At 37.0% G+C, this 15,473-nt stretch overlaps 1 protein-coding gene across 3 annotated transcripts in view; it reads left to right on the top strand.

Annotated features, from left to right (window-relative positions):
- The window catches only part of LMBR1 (limb development membrane protein 1), a 180,539-nt gene that overhangs the window by 34,145 nt on the left and 130,921 nt on the right, over positions 1 to 15,473 (top strand). For 2 of the 3 annotated variants that reach the window (XM_027841033.1, XM_027841032.1), the window contains exons 3-4: positions 2,914 to 2,953; positions 12,413 to 12,552. In XM_027841033.1, coding sequence (XP_027696834.1) covers positions 2,914 to 2,953; positions 12,413 to 12,552 — 180 coding nt within the window. Of the gene's footprint in view, positions 1 to 2,913; positions 2,954 to 12,412; positions 12,553 to 15,473 lie in introns of those variants that run through there. The other variant, XM_027841034.1, reaches the window with a different exon arrangement.

Here is a 15,473-nt window from a genome sequence, read left to right as displayed (position 1 = left end):
GGGACCTTGAAAAGTTAAGTGACTTGCCTAGGGTCACAAAGCCAGGATGTGTCTTAAGTGGGACTTGAATAAGTTTTTCTTATTTGAATCTCTACAATGCCATGCTGCATAAGTACAACCAGTACTATCCCCATTTTATAGCTGAAGAAACTGACCTTCAGCAAAGTTAAATAATTAGCCGTTGGTCACCTGCCTAGTAAGTGTCACAGCTAAGGTTTGAACCCAGGTCTTCCTGACGTTATTTTAAGCATTCTTTCCACTATAGATATATAATATCTAACATGATCTTGGGTTTGTGAGTGCCCTATAGATATTCATTGAGTGACTTATGTTACTTGACTCATGTTAATCTCGATTCTGTGGAATCCTTTGGAATTGGGAAAACTAGGAAAATAGTATGTGGGTGATTTCTTTCCATTGAAATTTCCATTGTCTTTCCATTGAAAGAGCCCTGATCTTGGAGTCAGGAAACCTGGATTCAAATCTCGGCTCTGACATTTACTTGCTGTATTACCTTAGGTTGCTCACACAACATCTCTGAGCCACATTTTCCTCATCTGTAAAATGTGGACAATGATATGTTTCCTTCCTACTTAGCATGGTGGTTGTGAGGAAAGTGTTATGTAAACCTTAAAACTATTTATTATTTTCCCAGTGTGGCTACTGTTGTGATTCTATGGCTGCCTCCTATACTGAGCTGAATGGAAAGTTCTGTAGACCTTTTCCGTTTAAATAAAATTTTGAAGACCTGAAGATCAAAGTTGGTTAGCTGGTGATAGGTTTAAAATGCTGCAGCTTGGCTCTTTGAGGCACAAATTGACTCTTGGGAAGAGGTTCCTTTAATGACCCTAGTTTCCATTTTATCGTAGGAGTATCAAAACATTGAAGAACTACTATGCAAAAGAATAACAATTTTCATTTCTCTTGTGCTTAAAAGCTTTCTTTTTTTTTTTAAATTAGCTTTAAGCCTTCCTTTAATAGATCATTATTTTTATTAGTTAGGCCTCATTTTTTTTTTGCCCCCCCAGCTGTCCTGTGGAATTCAATTTCATAACTTCTGCCCCTACTCTTTCCTTATTTTCCCCTCATTTGCTTTCTCTGACTCTTTCCATCTTGTCTTATCTTATGTTTCTTTTGTATTTATTTGTGGCTCAAATAGCTATAAAGAAGAACACAATAAGAACAGTGTCATAGGGAAAAAAAGTTTAGGGTTAGGGTTAGCCTAGCATCTAATGTTACCATTATGACTCTTGCTTTCCTTTTTTTTTTTTTTTCTGGGTAATTACTGTTTAAAGCTTTCACAAACGGCTTTCCTCATAATTGTCCTTTGTGGTTGTTAGTATAGGTGTATTCTCCTTTAAACACTATCGATTGACAAACACTCCTCTTTTGAAGATTCCAGCCTGACATCATGGTGGGGGTTGTGTACCTGCCCCCAGCTCATCCTTTTTTCAAGGAGTTCAGTACTCAACTAACTGCTTTTCTCTCCTTGCCAACTCCTCCTGTCCTTGTACTAGTGGACTTCAACCTCCATGGTGATGTTCCTACAATCTCTTCTAGTTCCTCAGTCTTTTGAAATTTCATGACCTACTCCTTTCCATCTGCCTTAGCTACACATGGTCACACCTGAGTCCCACCATTAACAGTGTTTCATTTTCTTAAAAAAACTCTTATATTCCTCTCTCTGAGCACCAGCCGTTTATCATTGAATCTGTCCCTAAGCCTCACCTCTCCTAAAGCTCTTTGTGTTTATCCTGTCCACCAGTTCCTCTGTCCTTCAGTACTTTGTTAGGTCATTCATCATTCCTTCTTTAACTTCATTTTCTTCCTTTCCCTATCTTGACTGTATAGTTAACCAATTTAACAGTTCTTATCCCTTGCCAATCTCTAGCTTGGCATTACACTATTCTCCTACTCAGAGGCTTCTGAATGGAGCTGGAGAATCATGCTGATGGAGAACACTGTAAATTCATGTTATCTGACTTAGGCTGGGACTTAAACACAACAAGGCAGTTCTTTTATTCCTCCCTAATTGATTAGCTATAACACTCCCCACAAAATCTGTTCCAAACCTTCTCTCCTCAGGTTTCCCATATCACTCCTCCCTTCCTTTCTCACTTTTACTTTTCGGAGAAAATTGAGGTCATCTGTCATGAGCATCCTCATTTCTCTTCTTCATTTAAAAACCCTTTGAGGTTATTCCATAGTCATCCCTCCTTTTCCCCGATCTCTGTTAATGAGGTGACGGTTCCCTCTATCAAAGCCATTCTCTTTACGTGTGCCTTTGATCCCATCCATTTCCATCTATTCCTGATAGTTTGCCTCTTCATTCATCTCCTATCTCTTGGTCTAATTATTAACCTCTTCCAGTATCTTCAGATAACTTCCTTCTACAGTGGATAAAGCCATGGGCCTGGAGTCAGAAAGACCTGAGTTCAAATACAGCTTTAAACACCTACCAGCTGTATTACCCTGGACAAATCACTTAAGTTCTGTTTTCCTCAGTTTCCTCAACTATTAATTGGAGCTGATCATAGTCTTATAGGGTTGTTGTGAGAATCAAATGAGATAATATTTGTAAAGTGCTGAGCAAAATGCCTGGCACATAGTAGCTACTTAATAAATGCTTGCTCCCTTCCCTTCTCCTTATCTGCCCTCTACCTCTACCATAGCCGTGTTGCCCGCAGTAGAGACCATTCATCTGCTGTACTGGGTAGCACATAACTTAACTTTTCTATCTGATATAAACATACTGAAATTAGGTCTGTGCTCAATCAAAAGCAGTGCTTATTTGAAAATCAATTTTTGTGTAATAATTCTTCATGTTCACACTTTTTAAATTATATTATATTACAAATGCAACTTTTTGTTATGGGAAATAAAGCTAAAATATTTTTCAAAATATTTTTGCAGATGAACAGGAAGATGAAGATGCCATAGTCAACAGAATTTCGTACGTATATTCAAATTTCCTGTTTTTATTGACTGTATTACAAAATGAGAAATAAGCCAAACTTAGAATTATACTTTGTAATACAGACTTTACAGAAAAACAAATCTCAGGTGTAAAATGCCCTTAGCTGTTTTTATCCCAACTCACAAAGCTTACTATAAGTTACCCTTTAGTATTATTACTTCAATTAGATATTAGATTGTACTCTCTGTGACATCACCTAGCAGTAGCAGTAAAATCAATAATTTTTGATTTAATGAATAATCATTTTAACACCTGAGAGAGAGTTGCTGAGAAGAGGGTGGGATTAATTCTGGGGTCTGGAACTGTCTATAGAAACAACAGGCCCTGAGTGGGATAGTCACAATACAGCATTAGAAAGGGCAGAAGGACCATAGAGAAGAGGAAAAGTTGTAATAAGGAATTGTAAAAAGTTTTAGCTGGAAACATAGGAAGGGCTAGAAATAAATTATAATTTTGGCTAGGGCCCTGTTTTCAACCAGTATAATTTTGTAGATTTCAGAGCTGAAAGGACCTTAGAAATCACTCAGTTTTCTTAGTAGGTCAGACTCCCAGAATAATCTCTTTTCTCTGTGACTGTATACTTTCTACCTTTCCATCTTTATTATGCTTATCTTTAGATTTCCTCACTGAGAAAGTGCTTCTAGAAGGCTAATGTTGAGGTTTTCTTTTATTTAGAGAAAATAAAAACATTATTTACTCCTTCATATTAACATATTATAGTTGCTGTGATGTAAATATTAACTTAAATATAAGTTAAACAAGCCCAGGTAATATGCAGAAATTTAGCATTCAATAAATATTTAAGTTCAGTGCACGTAGGAATTTACAAAATTGTAATAGGAAAGGAAGAATACTATTGGATAATAGGTCAAGTTCATTAATGGATATGTTGAAATTTTTTAACTCAAATATAAGATATGTTTGCCTAAGCAAATTACTAGATTAAAACAGTGCATTGTTTTGTACATGATAGTTTCTGTTTCTATTTTACCTTCTTGGTTGGAAGATTTAAAGTAACTGCATTTGGGTCACAGACAACATGGGAGCATACTTTAAATCATAAATACAAAAGGCACCTGGCTGTGACTATAGCATATATAACAAAGACTGATAAGAATGTTGCCTGGAGTTTTGAAAATTTAATCAATACAGGTGTAAAGTATTAAAAAAGAAGGAGGAAGAATCTTGTTTATGTATTTCCGCCATGCAAGATACCATAGAGAGTTACTACAGCGTAGAATGAATTAGCATTTGAAAAGTCTGGAAGTCAACAGGGGACTAAATCCAAGAAAGGAAATACTGAGATAGTTTAACTTAAATGCATGAGTGTTCAAAGTATGGGTAATAAGGAAAACGGACTAGAAATCCTACTGCAGTGGGGCAGCTTTGACCTCATGATATTGGACACTTGAGGTGAGATTCATGTGTGAAATATGGCTTTGGAAAGGCATACCTTTTTCAAAAAGAACAAAATAGGTTAAAAGGGAGGGAGAGTTGTGTGTTCATGTGAGGAAATCCAGGGGGGGAGCATGGTAGCGAGCACTTGGATAAAGTCCAGTGTTATGGGGAACAAAAATGATAGTGTCTTCATGATCAGAGTACCATATACTAAAGCAATCAAAAGCCTGGCCCAAAGGCATGATATGGTAGTAACGTGGAGTTTTAGTTAGCTTGACGTCTGTGCTAGCCCTCTCGTTGCTAAAAGCACAACAGCTAATAATTTCTTTATTTGTCTCACTGGTTGTTTACCACTTCAAAGGTGAAGAAATGAATAAGGGAAAATTCTTTTCTGGATCTAATTCTCACTGACAAGGAAGAACTGATTGTTGGGGTGAAATTGAGGGAATCTCTCTTAGAAGTTGAGAATAGTCAATCACTCAGTCAGTGAGCATTTATTAAGCACCTACTATGTGCTGGGCACTGTGTTCATCACTAGATGGGGATACGAAGAAAGGCAAAAGACAGACCTTTCCTTTGAGGAGCCCACAATCTAATGGGAGATATACATCAAGCAAACAGATATGTACCGAGAAACCATATACAGGATAAATAAGAAGTAATTAACAGAGAGAAAGCGCTAGAATTAGAAGGATTGGGAAAGACTTCCTATAGAAAGTAGAATTTTAGCTGGGACTTGAAGGAGGGCAGGGAAGCCAGGAACCAGATCTTAGGAGAGAGCATTCTAGTCATGAGAGCCAGCCAGAGAAAATGCGTGGAGCCAAGAGATGGAGTGTCTTGTTTATGGAACAGCAAAGAGGCCAGTGTCACTATCAGGAGTATGTGGAAGGATATGGGGGGTTAAGGGTATAAGAAGACTGGAAAAGTAGAAGGGGGCTAAGGCTTTGAATGCAAAACAGAAGGTTTTGTATTTGATCCTGAAGGTGATAGGGAGCCTCAATACAGTCTCAGATGCATAGTGATCTTCAAAGGGTACAGAGAGAAGATGGTTAGGCTCCCACAGCCTCTAGTTCTGCAGGGAAAGTTGACCCAGGAGAGATGGAGGGTTCTCAAGAATGACATTCTGAAGATGCCAATAAACAATTCTAATGAAGGAGAAAAAGAAAAAAGTTATCTAAACAGACTAATACATAGAGGAAGTATCCCCTAGCTCAGATTTTAAAAGGACCATTGTAGCAAGAGTAGATGACAGTAAGTAAACTAGCATTTATTAAGTGCTTACCAAGTGCCAGGAATTGTGAGATTACATTGGAGACACAAACAAAACGAAACCATTTCTACTCACAGGGTACTTATATTCTAATGTGGTTTTGTTAAGGCTTGTGTAAGTAGTGCTAAACAAGGAATAAGCTGAGGTTACAAGGAAGCTAAGAAAAAGGGGTTTTTAAAGCTTACTTTGGGCAAAAGAGCAGTATTTAAGAAGGGGAAAAGAACCACTGTTTGGGGTGTATAGGACAATCATAATGGATATTGGAGAGGAGGAGATGGTTAACTTTTAACTTGTTCTCTCTTCTCTAAGGAGCATGAGTTTTGAATTGGAAAGGAGAGAACCTAAATGATTAATAGACAGTTTATATTCAAGAAAAGTGAATAGATAGTAAGAGAGCACTTAGCTGCCTGACTTTGAGTTAACTTAACCTGACTCAGCTTATCTGCATACTTGGATACTGAAAGAATTAGTTATTGCAGAGCCACCCTCATTAGTATTTGAAACATCGTGGAAAATGGGAGAGATACCACAAGACTGGAGAATGGCAGATGTCCCCGATTTTAGGAAAGAGAAACCAATGGATTTTAAAAACTATAGACCAATGTTTGACTTTGATTCCTAGCAAAATTCTAAAGTGTATGTGCACACACATATACATATGTACATATATAGATATATGTATGTGTGTCTATATATATACACACACGAGTATGTGTATATATATACACACACACACATATACATATACATACACACATGTATATGTGTATATATGTATATATATCCTGATAAAAATACAGAGGACTTGCTAACGAACTCATAAATAATCAAGATAGTTCTTTTCCCCTCTCTGGTTAGCTTCTATCTTCCCAGGGACATACTCATTCCTCCAGTACTGCCCGTATAGTACTGCCCTGGATAGGACTCTTCAGCAAGGGGAAAGAGCTCAGGGTTTCTAGCAAGTCAAGCACCTTACTCCTCTAGAAAACTCTGCCTCCCAGGGACCTGTACAGTCCTCCAGACTTAAAATACTGCCTTGAGTTCTTCACTCCACTCTTCTCCCACCCCATGACAAGGGGAAGGGACTTAGGGTTATAGAAGAACTACAGATACTCCAGTACAGAGTACAGTCACATACTTTCTCACACCAAACTTCAACTTTTGTCAGTCACTTGTTATGTCTAATCCTGGTTTTCCTTATTCTTTTTATTGAGGTCTTGTGATAACTCATTTAGAATATATTATTAAAAGAGATGCTTAGTGAACATCTAGAAGAGGAAGCAGTAATGATATAGAACCATTGTGGTTTCATCAAGAACAGTTTGTGCCTGACTTTTTTTTTTTGATAGAGTTACTAGACTGCTAAGTCTGGAGATAGATTTTTTATCTAGATTTTAGCAAAATGTTTAATGAAATCTCTCATGGCACTTGTAGGGAAGAAATGGAGAGACATGAGCTCAGTTGGGTGGGTTCAGTATTAGTTGAACAAAACAGCCCTGGAATGGTCATTAAGAGTAGGCATTAGCTTGGAAAGAGGTTTCCAGTGGAGTGCCGCTGGAGGCGTTTTGCATTTGGCTTTTTTCTTTATCCGTTATTTGGAAGAAGGCAAAGATTGTATGATTATCAAATTTTTAGATCACACAAAGCTGGGAAAGATTGCTAATAGAAGGACAAAGGCTGTATTCAAAAGATTTTGACAGGCCAGAACATTGGACTAAATATAACAAAATGAAATTTAAAAGGGGTAAAGTCTTATACTTGAGGTCCAACAATAAATTTCACAAGAGCAAGATGGAGGTGTGGTGGTACAACAGTTCATCTGAAAAAGATCTAGGAACTTTGGTGGACTGTAGGCTCAGGATCTGACACTGGTGTGATATGGCAGCTAAGAAAACTAATGTACATATAGATTGGGACTATGGGAGGTGATAATCTTCCTATAATCTTCATGACAAACCAATACTTGGAGTATTATGTTGAATATTGGGTGCCAGTTTAATAAGATATTGATAAACCAGAAAATGTTTAGAGGCAGGCAGCCAGCATGGGGAAGCACCGTGAGTTCATTCCATTTGAGGATCAGTTGTAGGCGCTGAATTTAGCTTGGAGAAGAAAACACTTAAGGGTTACATGATAGTTGTCTTTAAGTATTTGAAAGGCTAACATGTGGAAGATACACTTGTTCCATTTAGCCTTAGAGGACAGAACTGGACCTGTTGTGTAGAAAGGCAGAGGCAAATTTAGGATTTATAGAAAGAAAAATTTTCTGACAATTAGAGTTGACATTTAAAAGTGGGTATAGAGGTTTCCCCCTCACTGAAGGCCCTTTAAGAGAAGGCTGGATGCCAGGTATTTATAGTGGAAATTGTGACTTGCCCACAGTCAAACAACCTCTCATTGCCTCAGGTGACTCTTAAGACTTGTTTCAGAGAGGTTGCTGTCCTGCATTGGTGGAGATATTTTCCAAACTGGGATCTCCCCACACTGATGAAATTACAGATGTGGATGCCCTTCTTTATCCCCCTCCTTGATGTGTATGTTATAATCATAGTTGGAGACTATGAAAACATTATAAATACTCTTTAAGGGAAAGTTTATAGTTGCTTGGTGAGGTAAATATAAATTACTCCTTTATTTTAAGGGAAAAAATAGTAGCTAGAAGAATCATTATCCACTTAAGATTTCTCACAAATGTCATTGATAGAACTAGGACTATAATTTGAAACCCCTGATTCTCTGTACTGAAGCTATATTCTTGGCATTAATGTTGAAGCATTTCAGCATTCCGTTTCTAACCTTAATGATTGTACATTTGAATTTCCAGGAGGTGGCGCCAACTGTGTATAGTAAAGTCTCAGGTTTCTTAGTGCCTTTAAATGTAATTTAACTTAAAAAATTTGAGGAACATATTTTATAAAACCTTTTATTCTTTTTTATTTATGAGTGTGACAGATTTATTTAAGTCATTAGTTAACAAGAATTTGAGTGGTTTATATGCAGATAAACTATTCTTGAGAGTAAATTTTTTAAATAATGAGCATTTCATAATTTAGCACTTTAAAATTCATAAAAAAACTCCTTTTGGAATTGTGATGGCATATTCTGGTTTCCTTTATCTAGCTATGTTATTTTGAACAATTCATTTAGCCTTTCAAGGTTTTATTTCACCATCTGGAGGAAGATGAGGATAATATTTTTATTACCCACCTCACAGGGTTGTGAGGAAAGGACATTGTAAACCTTAAAGTACTCTATAATAGTGGGCTGTTGTTATCATCTGTAAAGTGAGTAGGTTGGACTTTATGATCTCCAATTCCTTATGATTCCATGACTCTCTTCTTTTGCTTCTAAGGTATATAGGATGTTTTATTTTAAAAAATTAAGATTAATTATAATTTAATTTTGCTTTTTGAATTTTCTAGCTATCTAGAAGATACTGTTGGATATGAAAAAACCAAGAGAGGAAATTAGTGTTTTGGAGAATTGTTTAATCATTATTACACTGGGAGGCTTTCAGCAGCAACATTTTCTCTTGAATGCTAAATTCTCAGTGCTATTTCATTTAGTAATCCTGAAGACAAAGGTAGAAACATGTTATGAAATATCAAGCTTAGAAAAATGTACAATAATTGTTAATTTCTTTATCACTTTGAGGTTTATAAAAATACTTTCCTCACAACTCTGTGACATAGTTTGTGCAAAGAATATTTCCCCCATTTTGCAAATGAGAAAGCTGAGGTTCAAAGGAGTGAAGGAATCCAACTGGTAAATATTAGGGCCAGGGTGTGAAATCACGGCTTGACTCCAGCTCTAGCTATGTTTCTACAACACTGTTGCTTCCACTAATGCTTAAGAGCTTTTGACAGCAGTGTTGCCCAAAAGTGGTGGGTTTTTTGGGTCATGTTTATGTATTTTTAAAATGTATAAGATCCTGTCAAGGTATAGGATATTTTTCTTTATGTACCAAAACTGACCTGCCTAGGAATAACATTAACTAATGATTTTTTCCTTTTGGAGAACCACTAAAATTCAGTTACCCCATAGACGTTGGGTTTTTTTTTGTTTGCTTGTTTTGTTTTTGTTTAGTTTCTAGGGTACAAGTGTATTTCAGTTAAGCAAATGTACATCAGGCCTGCTCTTTTTATATATTCTTTTTTTGTCACTGATTTGTTGATATCAACAGATTTTATTTTTATATTAGTGGGGAGGGATGCTATTATAATTGTATCATAGAGAAAACTGTTACTAAGCTAGTACCTAACCAGTCACTGAATAAAAATGATATTTTAAATTTACTTTATGAACTAACTGGTTGTGTTAAGTCCTGGCATGTTTACTAGAAGGTGGCACATGAAGCATTTCTCTGTGGTGTACTGAGTCTGGCTTTGCTGCTGGGAAATAAGCTGAGACTTATTATTTACAACAACAGGAAATTGAAACAGATGACCAAGTCTAGATACATTGATAGACAGTACTTGCTTTGAAGACTGAGGGCTGTGGGTTCACCTTCGCTGATGAGTTAGTGGCTTGACTGGCCACCTTTACTTTTTGTCCCTGTGTCCCAATTTATTTTGCTTCTACTTATAATCTCCAGCTCCTTCTTCAGTGTACCCCCGTAGACTTTGCTTCCTTCTGTTAGTAAATCAGTTTCTTAAAGTTGTTAATATGCCCAGAATGACTGTTGCCAATAGATGTGGTCCTCAAATCACAGTGAAGGCTGGAACCCTGGAGATTTAGTCCTGGTTCAGCCACTTACTTTCTCTGTGAATTTGAGCTACTTATTTTGATCTCTGGGTTTCAATTTCATTTATAAAATGAAGGAGTCAGATTAGATGATCCCTAAGGACCCTTGGCATACTAACATTTTATGATTTGCTATGCTATTATTGTGTTAATGATATGTTAACTGATCAGTGAAAACTAAAATAACATTTCTTAAAGTTTATACTTCCCACTCATTCTGGTTTTATGGGTGACATTTTCTTTTCATAAGAGTCATGGCATGTGTGAATTGGAAGAGGTCTTATAGATCATCTAGTCCAAAGACATCAGATTCTGGACCAGCAGGCAGAAGCAGTCAGGAGTGCAAGGAGAGCCACATTAAAGTGTAATGAGTAAATATTTAACAAAATTAATAAAAATACAATAGAACATGTCATTTATTGTTGTAGTTCAGTCCTGTCCTACTCTTCATAATCCCATTTTGGGTTTTCTTGGCTAAGATATTGGAGTGGTTTGCCATTTCCTTCTCCAGCTTATTTTCCAGTTGAGAGAACTGAGGCAAACAGGGTTAAGTGACTTGCCCAGGGTCACACAGCTAGTAAGTGTCTGAGCCCAGATTTGAATTCAGGAAGATGAGTCTTCCTGACTCTAGGCCCACTATTCCATCCACTGCCCAACAGTAGAACATAAGTAATATAATTTGTGGTTTTCTGAGTCAGTATGGGTTCACAGGGATCTATTTCTGTTTGAATTTGACACCATTGAATTCATCTATCTCCCTGGCTTTACTGAGGAGTCAGAACCAGAAGGTTGTTGCTTGCCTTCAGGTCTGTGGTGGATCAGAGCCAGTGCTAGAACTTAAATTACTGAGTGCCCAATGCTTTTTCTGGTATACCACATGCCTTTTCAGGAAAGGTAATCAATCATACTTTTCCTATAGTTAAATTTTTAATTTTCATACAATATGGAAATTCTTCCCCCTTCCATTTGCCATCCTGCTTTTTTAGAACAGAGGGACCTTACCTCATTACTTGTTGCTTATGAAAAAAATAGTTCTATTATTTGCCACAAGGTGGCATTGACTTCAAAGTCACATTTTAAAGTATGTATTTTAGGAGGTTGGCATGGTTTTTTCATTGCTTTTACTTTTAATATGTTGTATTTGTTTTTAGATTCTTCTTTTGGAAGGCTTTAATGGAAGAGATGTTTTATTTAAAAAATGGTTTTCACTTCCCTGATGTTGGTATACTTTATAGTTTTCCTTTCATTTGTCCATTCTGCACCGGTGGTTGTGTAAGATTTTGCCTGAATTGACCTTTCCCCTTATTAATATCTTTTGTAGACATGCATTTTAATCACTTGAAACAATTATCATGCTGTTGTGTGTGACTATGTTGCCAGACGGTTAAACAGATACAATCATAAAATAAGTATTTATACTTACTTTAAGATTAGATTTCGTGTTTGCAAAGCCACATATCCTGTCTTTAGTGGTTGAATGATATTTTACTTCAGTACATGCCAGTATTCTTTTGGCCCCCATTTTTACATCCCACAATATTTTTGCAGAGCCATAGAGTTTCAGTACTAAAAGGAATACTGAGATCATCTTTTTCTACCCCAGATTTCAATTCTACCTAAGATATTTCTTGGACACTAACCTATCCAGATAAATGAATTTAGTGAAGATTGTAAAGATTGGAGAGACACTGTGGTGTCATCAATAGAACTGGCCTCAGGGCCAAGAAGATTTAAGTTCAGGTCCTGCTTCTGACACATTAGCTGTGTAACTCTGGACAAGTCTGTTAAACTCAGTTTTCTAAGGCTGTGAGAAAGTGTGTTAGTAGAGAAAGAGAGTTTTCTCTGTCCTGTATCAATGAAATAACAAGTCTAACCCCTATTCATGTCGTTTAAAGAAGGATGTTTTTAACTTCATGCAGTTTTTAAAGTCCTGGAAATAGTCCATATTTGAAAAGCATTTGCATTATAGGTCCTTTGCTTCTTTAAGTCTTTGTGGTGACTAACTTTTTTTTTTTCCCTTTCAGGCTGTTTTTGAGCACCTTCACGTTAGCGGTTTCAGCTGGTGCAGTTTTGCTTCTTCCTTTCTCAATAATCAGCAATGAAATCCTCCTTTCTTTTCCACAAAACTACTATATCCAGTGGTTAAATGGCTCCTTGATTCATGGTTAGTATATATATTGACATAGGATTTAAAATTGATATTTTTCAAAGTTTTTTCCCTCCTTTCTGTATATCTTTTAAAAATTATTTTTGAATCCTTGGTAGGAATTGAGGAAGTAAATTTATTTTAGTTTTCTATTTCATTTTCAAGATTTAAAAAAAAAGTATACCAAAAAGTTTTTATGAGGCTTTAATAGAAACAGAAAATCTGATTTTATGTTTCAATATGGTTATTCCATTACTAGTCTAAATGATATTTGTGAAAAACTTATTTTAGTCAATAGTCAAGTATTTATAGTCAATATATTTTTTAAAAATTAAGAGTTACTTAAATGAACAGGTAAATTGATTTGTTTAGAACCTACTATATGCAAGAAACTGTGCCAGGTACTAGATAAAGATAAAGATCACATCACAGCTACTCTTCTTAAAAGGGCCAGATACCCTCACCAGCTGCCAATCAATTGCAACCTGTAGGATAGGCAAGCTGGCCTACTTGAAGTAAGGTACCCCAGGGGACAGACAGAAGGCAGCATTTGCCAGGCAAGTTACATACACCGGTACCAGCTGGACCACTCCCCTCAGAACTTGTGGAGACGGCCCAGGACTGTGGGCCCAGGAGCTTTGGGAATAGCCATGCCATTATCCTGGGAAGCAGCCCTTGTGGAGATGCAGCCTGGAGACTGGTCCTGCAGGTGCCTCAGCCACAGCCGCAGTTGTTAAAGACCCAGAAAAGGAAGTTCTTCTCACCATGGTCCTTGGAGATGGCTCCACATAGAAATTGACATTAGAGGAATAACAAGAAAGAAGAGGCATGTATGACCTTCTGCTTTGCTGCAGTACCTTAAGGACCATGTAACCTTTGTATCTGACTCTTGTCTGAAGCTTCCCAGATGTGCTTTCTCCCCCATTAGACTGTGAACTCCTGGGAGCTGGTCTTGCTTAGTGTAGTGTTTCATACGTAGACAGCTCTTCATAAGTTTTCCCTCTCTCCTTCCCTCCTTTCCTTCCTTTCTCTCCTGTAGATGGTAGATAGATGGTGCAGAGAATAGAGCATTGGACCTGGAGTCAGGAAGACACTGTCTCAGACGCTTAACTGTGTAACCCTGGGCAAGTCACTTAACCTCTGTTTGCCTCAGGTTCCTCATCTGTAAAATGGGATAATTATAGCACCTATCTTCCAGGGTCTTTTTGGGAATCAAATGAATGTTTATAAGCACTCAGTACAATGCCTGGCACATTGCAGGTGCTTAATAAATGCTTTTCCCTTTCCCTCCCCTCTTTTCCCTTTCTCCTTTGCCTCCCCCTCTTTTCTTCATTTCTTCCCTCCCTGCTTTCTTCCTTTCTGGACATTTCAAATTCTAGGTGTGTAAAACAGAGCTTCTGTATTTCCCCAAACCCAGCCATCTTCCAAAATTTCCTTTTGCTAACAAGAACGCCATTGCATCTTCCCTGCCAATCCAGGCTTATGACCTATTTTTATATTTGGCTACTCATTCTTCCTCACCCGTCATAGTCAGTCAGTTGTCAGATCTTGTTGTTTCTAAGTCTACCACATCTCTCTCACATTTTTTCTTTATCTTTTTTGTCATTGCCAATTTTATTGATGTGTTTTGTTTTTACATTACATATATTTACATATTGCTTCCCATTTCATGAGAGGTCTGTTATAACAAGATAAAAACAGCTATAAAACTAATAATACAGTTAGATCATCTGAAAGTGCATGCATCATTTCACATCTATATCACTCCTACCACTTCTTTTTTTAATGAACAGAAATCTGTTTTCTTTTCCTCCTATCCTCTACTCCTTCCAAAAAAAAAGAAAAGAAAAAAACAACAGATTTCTTGTAACAAATATGCGTAGCTAATTTAAACATGCTGTCACACCATTGCTGATAAAAACCCTTCTACAACTCCATAGGTATAAGGGTTTCTGAACAAAACATTCCTTACCTTATGACCAGTGTAGGGATGAGCCTCTCTGAATTTAGCTATGCTGGCCTTTGGACAATAGACCAAGAACCCATATCCTATTTAATTCAGCAAGCATCAAATGCCTGCTATGTGTGAAGTACCACATTCAAAGTCCTTTCATGTTTTAGGTCCTGTGAGAGTTTATGTCTTAGTGGTACAGGCTTTGAAAACCTAGAGATACTTCCACACTACAGTGAGGAATCAGAGTAGAATTTTAATGGAAGAGCTATATGGGGCAATCTTTTTTCTCTTGCCCTGTTTTACCTTTTCTTTTTTATTGCTAATAGTAAAAACCTTCAGAGAAACATTGTAAGGAATACTGTGTTTGTTCTAAGAACAGAAGGACAGGGTAGAAACTAAGATTACTTTCTCTTCAGTGCTGGACCAGAAGAAAAGTGGGTTGAGTAAAGGGAAGCAAGCTGGCCAATGTCTGAGATTCATAAAAAAAAAAGGAGTAGGTTACCCAGAGCACTCTTTGAAACTTATATGTCCTTGGGTATCCATACTGGAAGGAGATTCCGGCTTGTCCGTCATTCTGATAACTCCTTACTCTGTTGCAGTTCTTGACTTTATGTCCCATCTTGCAGGAGCTATCACTAGTGGATTAGAGTTGGAGATATTTCTGAACCCATTATAGTAGGAGAGAGATGTTTCTGGTCTTTCAATTTGGAACATTTTCTAAGTGAAGAATGGATGAACCCTTGCAGAAGGGTTCATCAGTGTTGATTACATTCTTTAGTGCAATTAGCAGTGGTATGGTTAAATGGGCTTATATGAACTGGCCTCTTTGTTGGAAAAATGTATTTTATGCCTTAAGAAACAACGTAAATAATAATAGTGATACCTAATGTTTATATAGCACTTTCTTTGTGCTAGATAACTATGCTAGCACTTTAAAAATATTATCTCATTTGATCCTTATAACCCTGGGAGGTAGTTGCTCTTA

This window comes from Vombatus ursinus, unplaced genomic scaffold (assembly GCF_900497805.2).
Source record: "Vombatus ursinus unplaced genomic scaffold, bare-nosed wombat genome assembly UNPS02014852.1, whole genome shotgun sequence".
Classification (NCBI taxonomy): Eukaryota; Metazoa; Chordata; class Mammalia; order Diprotodontia; family Vombatidae; genus Vombatus; species Vombatus ursinus.
The sequence above is the reverse complement of the archived record's forward strand: the minus strand, read 5'-3'. Positions and strand labels throughout refer to the sequence as shown.